The 9,072-nt window shown below is 45.9% G+C and overlaps 1 protein-coding gene across 3 annotated transcripts; it reads right to left on the bottom strand.

Moving 5' to 3' along the window:
* Window positions 1–242: 242 nt before the first annotated feature.
* On the bottom strand, window positions 243–9,072 carry RCAN3 (RCAN family member 3). 3 transcript variants are annotated; one of them, XM_027705894.1, is made up of 5 exons: window positions 9,027–9,072; window positions 4,396–4,642; window positions 3,694–3,867; window positions 3,073–3,244; window positions 243–2,312 (listed from the first exon to the last, which is right to left on the bottom strand). In XM_027705894.1, the coding sequence occupies exons 2-5, from the start codon at window positions 4,588–4,590 to the stop codon at window positions 2,104–2,106; spliced, it is 750 nt and encodes a 249-aa protein (XP_027561695.1). In that variant the 5' UTR covers window positions 4,591–4,642; window positions 9,027–9,072; the 3' UTR covers window positions 243–2,103. The 3 variants fall into 3 exon arrangements, with proteins under 3 accessions (XP_027561695.1, XP_027561696.1, XP_027561694.1); XM_027705895.1 differs by lacking the exon at window positions 9,027–9,072 and adding an exon at window positions 8,984–9,002; XM_027705893.1 differs by lacking the exon at window positions 9,027–9,072 and adding an exon at window positions 5,285–7,083 and having other exon boundaries at window positions 4,396–4,638.

The following is a 9,072-nucleotide window of genomic DNA, read 5'->3' as shown; positions in this document are numbered from 1 at the left end:
CCAAGTGTCAAACTCCCCTGGGCTGTGAGAGGCCCCCAAACCCACCAAAAACACCCTCAGTCTCTCCTGCAGCCCAGCAACTCCCAGGATATTTCTGCTGAAACCCCCCAACTTCTTCATTCCCTGATAATTTCCACATGGAAAACCACAGTCATTGTGAGCATTCACTCAAGGCAGATACCACCATTAAAAATCTTATATATCAAACTTGGTCTCACGTGGAAAACAGCTAAAATCCCAAGTGTGAATGGCACTGCATTGTTTTATTTTAAGTGTCTTTACACAATGAGAAGTGCTGGAATGTTCCACATTTTACACGTTTACACATCGACAACATCACACTTGCTTCGCCTCATAAAACTGTTTCTGAGGGTTTTCCACTTATTCCTACTCACAGCACCTTCTACAGTGGGGTAGAAATTAAACAGCTAACAAAATATAAACAACACAGAGAATCCAGACAGGGCTTCTGGAGTTTTAAAAATCCACAAGCCTGATGGGTAATACAGGGTTTTGTTGGGTTTTTCCTCTTTGTTTCAGTACCACAGAACAGTGAGACAGAGAAGTTGGTCTTTGAGTGATTTTAATACCTGAAGAGATACATAAATATCACACCTGTGGAGGCAAGGTGAACAAACCCCATTTTCCTACCTTTTTAATCTATGCTATTCCTGCCTCTGGAACAAGGACCTGCCTGCAGGATCCCACTTTGCAACGTGAAGCTGGTGGTGGGAGGGATCACAATCCAGGACAGCACAAGAGCTGGAAACTGCTCCATCCATGTGAATCCCTGACCATTCCTTTTCTCTCTGCTGGCAGCCAAGTGAAAACACTTTGGGAAGTTCAATAAGCACGTCATGAACAACTGAACCACACTAAAATGAACCTGAAAAATCTGAATTTCTGAACGACTCAAATGATTTCTACACACAAACATCAGCAGCCTGGTTTGTTCACAAATCATTTTATCCTCTGAAATAGAAAAAAAAGAAGAATCTGTCTAGACTAAAAAAGTTTGGCTATAAAATAGCATAAAAGCACAGGAGCAGGTGTTGTTATACCAAGGCATATTTTCCTCCTACTAAAAAACACTTAACACAAGATCACAAAATCAAAGATCTGTATTCTAAAAGATGCACCCTGCTCTCAGAGGCAGCAGATGCTCTGCCAGACACGTAGGGTGCCACACAGGAAAACAGCAAACAAGGGCTGAAACTGCATAAGAACTGGCTAAGCCAGGCAACTGATTGTCTTTGAAAATACAAAACAGACTGGAGAAGTTAAAAATTAACCCTCAGTGCCTGATCTCCTGACATGACCTAACAGTCACTGCGTTACCCGGCCCAGGAGCCGCCTCCAGGACTGGACATGTTCAGAGAGGATCAGAGACAACCCATTCAGCAGCTGGACCCATATTTTAATCTACCTGCTGTAATTAACTCCTGATTAGGTGTCAGTGCAAAGCACCAGTGCACCACCCAGAGCTCAGAGCAGGAGTGTTGGTGACGGACTCAGCGTGTGGCTCTTCCCCCCTGCAGCCACCAAACCCAGCTGAGTTCAGCTCCATCCCTGTGTTTGTGCCTCATGTCAAATCACAAACACACACTTGGCCTTTCTGAGGAAAGCAAAGGTTAATCCTCACCTCGGCTGGGGAGGAATTTTAGCACAAAGAGTGCATTTCACTTGTGTTTAACACTATATTAACTGGAAGCTGTTGGACCAGCACAGATCAGCTTTAAATTGCTGTGCAAGGAGCTTTCTGGTACCCAGTCACGACAGCAAGAGGTTATTTCAGCACTTGGTACATCACACTGTACAACAGAAACAAAAAAGAGTAACATCTTAAAAAAAAACCAAACCCAAAACACAACCAGACTCCCTAATTGTCACTATTTCAAGTCAGGTGGATTTGCTACACTCGGGGAGGGGGTGGGGACAGGACTAGTCCCTAAAATTAAAGTGCTTTTCAGAGCATTGGCATCCAAACTCTTGAGCATGAGAGACAACTACAAGTCAGATCTGTTGTCGCTACGGCAGCAGCACAGACATCAACACATGGACTCAGGAGTGTCTGGTGTTGGTACCCCCTGGAGCAGCTCAGCTCTAGCAGTGCATGGTCCCCCCCACCTCCAGGGCACACTCGAAGGCCTTGGAGTCGCCCAGGATCGTCGGGGGGGGGTCCGGGCGCCGCGTCTGCAGGATCTTCTGTTTGGGGTTTTTGATCTCCTCCTCCTCCTCCGTCTCGCTCTCGCACACGTGGACGACGACGCTGGGGGTGGAGTCTGTCCCCGCGTGCAGCTCGTACTTCTCCCCTGGGGGCAGCAAACAAAGACCGGGCTAAAACACCCCCAGGGCAAAGCATTTACCCTCAAAAGCTCCTTAATACCCCCAGCAGCACGACCAAATGTTCATCTTCGGTTTGCTCAACCTCCACACTCCACTGAACCTCTTTAAAATAGTTACATCTTCCCTCGAATACAATCAGCCCCTCAACTGGTATTTAAAGCAAGGAAGGGATGCTAAAAACCCTCACCAGCCACTGAAGACATCAAAGCACAAGCAGCACACACGTTTTTGAGTGGCATCATTTATGCTGTACATTTTGTGTGACATTTGTAAATGAAAACCTACAAAAGCACTTGAAAAGGTTAAGCCTCCATATTTCCTGTTTTTCACAGAAAGCAAACACTATGTTTCCCAGGAAGGTTCAGAAAGAAGTTGATGATTAAACCCCAAAAGTACATATTAGCATCTCATCCTTAGTAACTTGAGCTGCCCATCTGCAAGAGACTGAAGTTCTCATGCCTCTTTTATAGTTTGTTCCTTAATGCTGAGACTCTGACAAAATTCAGTGTATGGATGTGATGGAGCCAGTACCACACAGGCCAGTCTGTGCTGCTCTTTCAATCAATTAACTAATTAAGTAAAAAAAGTGATGGATCATTTCATTCAAGGAAGACACATCACATAAAAGAGGCCGAGTTTCTTCTCACACAAAGGTAAGGAGATAAAATCCCTCTCTAACCATTTCTGAAGTTAAGCATCACAGCAAAAGCAGGTCAATGTTCCCACCTGGTCCCAGCTTGGAGACAGCACACAGCAAGTCATAGTTTATCAGGGGAGTCGCATCTTCACTCTGTTTCCACCCAACTGGTGGAGAGGCAGGTGGGGAAATCAGGAACTGTTTGACAGGTTGTGGAGGGAGGAGGTAGGACTTGTCACCTATTTCGCTGGATACCTGCACCTGAGGGCAAAACCAGGAGATACAGATGGCAAATATTAATTCCCTCTTTATTTACTCCTTTCCCCACTAATGCTTTTCCATCCTCTGCTTTAGCAATGCTCCATTCAGCCCAGCTTTAAAAATAATTTCCCCCAGGGAAATGCTGCAGTTCAGAACTTGGCCTGTGCAAGTGCTCCCAGTGCTGATCCAGCAACAATATCCCTGCAAAGCACCCATTATATGGAACATTTTGCATCTACTTCTTTTCTTTCAGCACATTTCTGTTTGGGTATGAACAGCAAAACTGCCCCTAAAGAGTGAATTTTATCCCTGTCAGTGACGCCCTGACACGGCTCAGTGCAGGACAATGAGGTTGGAGGTGACTTCTGATGGTATCACAAATGGAACTCTGGGACAAAGGAGGAATAAAGGGACAGGGACACGAGCACAACATCTTTGTTCCCTCACACCTGTGCAAAGTAAAGCTTCAGCTTCTTCCCACTGAAGTCTGTCTCGTGCAGCTCTATCCGTGCTCTCGCTGCTGCCTCGGGATTGCTGAAGTTTATCCTCACTCTTCTGAAGCTCTTAAACAACTGGAATGTCACTTGGTCATCATAGACTGTGAAAAGGGCTTCAAACCTTTCCTAGAGATGAAGTACAAACATTCCCCAGACACAAAATGAACATTTTCTCTCTGGGAAAACACACTGTCCTTTCACTTTCCCCTCCCAAATCCCATCCAACTCCTTCATCTCCTAAACGTGCCCATTCCACACCTGCCTCAGTTACCCCAACCTGCAAACCCGTGTTCAGTGCAGCAGCTTTGTCCCAGAGTTAAATCTGAATTCCAAGAGCACCTGGATGTGAACAGAGACCAAAAGCTCGGAATACACAAACTGCCACCTAGTGAGAGAAACTCGAAGTGCAGATCTCCAAAAACATCACCTTCCACGAGGATTTCCACGAGGAGCACTGTGTACCCACTAACAATTTCAAAGGCCAAGGAAGAGTGGTATTATCTGCTCTTTGGTAACTCTACTCATGCTGCTCTGAGCTTCCCAGGAAAATACTTTGGGTTGGGTTGTTCCCCCAGTTATAACAAGCATTAATACACTGAAAATCCAGACAAAAATGCTCAATAGGTCCAGCTGCACTTCCAACCCCTGCCTTACCTTTTCCTCCTGCACCTCAAAAACAGCTTCGTGGACACTGCAAGCAAAGAGGGAGGTAGGCAAGTCACTTAAATCCATCATCTCTTCCAAATCATCTTCATTTTCCCCAAAAATCATCTGTTCCTCCTCCTCCTGGTCGCTGCTGTACAGGTCTGACTGGCTGTCGCTCCAGGACTTCATGGGATCCCTCAGCATCCTTCACCCACTGCAGCTCCCAGGGATGGGCCAGCTTCCACCAGGGCTCTGCCATCCCAAAAAACACAACCCAGACTGAGTGGGAGGGCACCACATCCCCAGGGGGCTGGGGAGGCAAAGAACTTTACAAAAACAAAGAAGAGAAATCACCCTGACGTTTGTTGTCACCCCCAAATGAGCAGCACCACACCCCAACCCTGCAAGGGGAGTGAAGCCTCTGCTGCTCAATCACAAGGGACATAAAGTCACTCTGTCAAGGAGCTGGAATTCCTCCTCCCTTTGCCCTGACAGAAATCCAAAATGACAACACTGTTCCAGAAGCTTTTCTCCATGACACACTTTGCACTGAACAGCCATTTTTTATTTAACAATTAAAATCTCTTCCCGAGTCATCAGAGGGGTCTTCTGATATTTGAGGAAATAACTTTATTTCCTCAGGGACTCAGCAAAGTTAAACCACCTCTCCAAAGCCTCTCCAGGCACATATGGAACAAAGTCTAAAATCTCCTAATGGAAGGAAATTTCCTTCTCCTGAGCACTGGAAAATATGTTTCCCATGGGGAAGGGTATCTACAGCTGTGAGTAAACACATCAAGGGATTAAAAATAAATGCAAAAAAAAGCAAAAGACTAAATAAAAGAGTTTAGGGAGGCCAGTTTTTATACAGTAAAAAAAGATTTTTAAAGGAGCATATCTTCTGCCACCTATGGCTGCAATAATCTTGAGGTTATCACACTGCAAATGAGAGAAAACATGGAACTGCACTGGATCTACCTTTGGAAAGAGTGTTAATTTATCACATAACTCTAAAAAAAGATAGGTAAATATATGGTGTTTCATTGGCAATGGTCTCATTTGGAATATCAGCTTATTCTTTTGAAGCAGACACTGAGAAATGCTATGAACTGAAACAAAAACACATTAAAAATGTAAAATAAACCCACTCTCACTCATGGGAAAACATTAAGACAAGATTTCTAATTAACAACACACAAACACTTTGCAGTTAAGGTGAAAAAAACACGTAAAAATGAGGGAAAAATATTTAGGATAAATCATTTTAAGTATTTCCAAACTGCTCTGGGACACACCCAAGGCGTGATGCTCCATTAAATGAGTTAAATCAGTGGAAGGATCCTGTGCTCCTGTAACTGCCCCAGTCCCTGTCACCCCTTCAGCCAAACCACCACAAACTGGGGCACAGACCTGGGAACATTTCCTGAATTTCCCCAGGAAAATATTCTCAGTGCCACAGAAAAGATGGAAATGCAAGAAAATGAGCTGCTGGTGGAAACCTCCTTTTTTGTGCTCGCTGATTCACGTAAGGAGGGAAGAGAAAAGGGAACAAAAATGCACCAACAAGGGAAAAACAAAAGGCACCATCTGGCTCTGGGAGAAATCTGGGCTCAGCAAACCAGGCAGCAGGACACAGACACTCCTCCAGTCCAGCCAAGGTGGAACTGAGAGCAACATTCCAGCCCTGGATTGCCTTTGGTTCTAAAACATCAGCTTAAAAGACCTAAAGAATGCATTGTAGGGGGAAAAAAAATCTCAGTTTTTCCTTCTTTTTCCACATTTGGTTGAAGTAAATCAGAGAATTATAATTAAGTTCAAAGTTCCAGCACGAGGAGGTTCTAAAACTCTGAAACTCCTTTTGCATTTTGAAAAAAAAAAAGACATCCATGTTATTGCCACGTCTTGTGGTGTAAGAGAACAGGGCAATTCTGTAAAGAAAAAGGTGACAAATGGAAAAGTAAAAGGCAAGACTGGTGGTAGGGCAGGCAACACAATCAAGGAAAGGTCTTTGCCAAATCGACTCAGGAATAGGAGAGGGATCAATAACAAACAGAAATGTTTGCAGACAAGTGCCAGGAGCTCAGATATCTCAGACAGCACACACACAGTCAGAGAGGAGGGATGAAAAAGGAAAAGGGAAAAAAAAGCCAAGAAAAGAGCCAGAGCACCCAGCTTCTTAACAATTAATTTCTGTACCACTGAACAATTCAAGTGCCCTGTGAAGTGGACAGAAAGTGATGGTTGCACAGTCACTGTGACTGTCAAGAGATGCACACAAACCTGCCCAGTTATCATCTTAACACTGAATAAATTCAGCTGGCAGTCCCTGCATCTTCATTCTGTGTCCTGATTCGCTTCATCCAGCTCCCTGGGAAAACAGGCAACCAACCACCACCTCCAAAACGCACAGGGATTAAACCAAATGCACATCTGGGTTCTGGGCACAGAGCTGAGGTGACAGCCCTGGTGTTCCTGCACTGCAGGCCTGCCCTCTGCTCACCACTGGGTCATTTTCCTGTGTAAATGCCTTTCACACTTGGAAAATCCCAAGTTTTGCTGACCAGCAACATGTGGCATCACGACACACATCAAATCCTGCACGGGGGTGAACTGTTGCACTGAGGAGATGCTCTGCAGGTCTGCAGAGTTTAAGAATCCTGATGGAAAAACCCCCGTCCCCAGCTCTGCACACAGGGCTTGGTTTCATATGAAATCATCCCATTTTAAGATTTAAACACAGCAGTAAAATACCTGACTGGGTTAAATTTTCTAACCCTGTGAAAAGGCAGCAGGTCTCCAGTGATGAGTGTAAATGACACTGGGGAGCTGGGGCAGTTTAACCCTCCCCATGCCAGGAAGCAGATTAAATTCCTTCCTCAGCTAGAAACACAAATTTAATTCCCAGAAATCATCTCGTTGCTTTAAAGAACAAGAGTGGAAACCTGGACATGGTTAAGCTGCAGAACACAATGCAGTTATTCCCTTGAATTCCTGCAGCTTGCAGAGGAAGGGATTTAACAGAATCAATTTTAGCCTAAGTTAAGGAAACATTTCAGCAGCAACATCAACAGCTCTGTGTAATTTCCAGCACAGCATTTCCTGCTGTAAAACCAAAATCTGAAAAGCTTCTGTAGAGAATATTGAGCTATAAAAGCTACTTCAATTGTGCTATGGTTCTTCCTTAAGAATGTATCATAGTTCTATTCTTTTTAATCATAAACCTACATTGTTAATTCTGAGTGTTTTTTTCTCAGATTACTCGTTTTTCATGACTTCACCCAAATCAGTATCAAAGCACCTGGTTACTGAGCAATGCAAGAATATCCAACACCTTCCCTGGCATCAGATGAGACAGGTAAGACTGATGTGTGAATGTTAATTAACAAGTCCAGTGACAAACTGCCCTGTGAGAAGTGATATTTTAAAGAGATCAGGCAGAATTATTTGATTATGCAATTATTAGAAAGCATTAAAACCAGAAGAAGGGCACTCCAAGCTTGACAGGTACAGGAATGTGATTATCAGTGCAACAGCCAAAACACTCTGATTCAGCCTCCCTAGGAAAAAAGGGAATTTCTTCACTTACCTCCCCGGAAAGGGAAAGGTGAGAGGTCCCTATTTATCTGTGAATGGAGATATGCAAATGCAAATTACAACCAGCTAATTCCTATTATGATCAGCTAATTCTTACAAGAGTATTAACTGCAATAAACAAATTAAAAGCGATTCCATTGCAATACTCATTAGCAAACTATTTGCTCACTCTGCTCCCTCTTAGATTTCAGATTTAACAGCCTCACACAGCTCGACTGAGAGGATCCCAAGAACTAAAGCCACTGGGATCAGACCTTTCACTGAGCCCTTTCTTCTGGGAATTAACACCTGCTTACCACTTAAACACCGGGTGACAGGGGCCGCTCAAACACTTGAAAGCAAACTCTCTAAGTTCATACAAAGCTAAAAATCTTCTGAAATTTAAGCGAAGCAGCTCCTGCCACTGGGGGCTTCAGTTCCTCCCCGGCACGGGCGGCACCGGGGGGGTTTTCCTGGGCATCCTCTGGAGCAGCAGCTGAGCACGAGCAGCTCCCTCACAGTCACATTCCCGAAACGTGAGGGCTACACATGGCGATTTCTACGGCAACAGAACCCCCCCCCGAGGAGCTGAGGGGCAGAAATCCTTCCCTGTGAGGGTGGTGAGGCCCTGGCACAGGTTGCCCAGAGAAGCTGTGGCTGCCCCATCCCTGGAAGTGTCCAAGGCCAGGTTGGACGGGGCTTGGAGCAACCTGGGCTAGTGGAAGGTGTCCCTGCCCGTGGCAGGGGTGGCACTGGGTGATCTTTGAGGTCCCTTCCCAACCCACCCCGCCCCACGATCCCACACCCCGTGGAGCCGCCCCGGGCGAGCGCAGGAGCCGGGACTCACCCCCCGCCCGGGCCGGAGCCCTCGCTGGGGATATTCTTTAATTAAAAACCCCCCAAACCCTCCCTTAGGGATCCGCCCTAAGGAAAAAAAAAAAGAAAACAAAACAACAACTTCCCCACTCGCGGCTCGGAGCGCTCGGCCCGGGCCGGGCCTCACCTCACCTGCGGCCGGGGCTCGGGGCGGGGCGGCGGGAGCGCGCACCGCGGTGTCCCTGTGGTGGGGCCGGAGCGGCGGGAGCGCGCACCGCGGTGTCCCTGTTGTGGGGC

This window comes from Neopelma chrysocephalum, unplaced genomic scaffold, assembly GCF_003984885.1.
Source record: "Neopelma chrysocephalum unplaced genomic scaffold, ASM398488v2 Primary Assembly neopelma1_361, whole genome shotgun sequence".
In the NCBI taxonomy this organism is placed as follows: domain Eukaryota; kingdom Metazoa; phylum Chordata; class Aves; order Passeriformes; family Pipridae; genus Neopelma; species Neopelma chrysocephalum.
Note: the sequence above shows the minus strand (reverse complement) of the source record. Positions and strands in the feature narration are given on the sequence as shown.

What these genes read in the sequence shown, in the direction of transcription:
- RCAN3 (XM_027705894.1), bottom strand. Translation starts at nt 4,590, where the DNA reads ATGCTGAGGGATCCCATGAAGTCCTGGAGCGACAGCCAGTCAGACCTG. An exon ending in TGAAGCTTTACTTTGCACAG is followed by an intron (nt 3,245 to 3,693) that starts GTGTGAGGGAAC and finishes TTTTGCCCTCAG; the next exon opens with GTGCAGGTATCCAGCGAAAT. An exon ending in TGTCTCCAAGCTGGGACCAG is followed by an intron (nt 2,313 to 3,072) that starts GTGGGAACATTG and finishes TGCTGCCCCCAG; the next exon opens with GGGAGAAGTACGAGCTGCAC.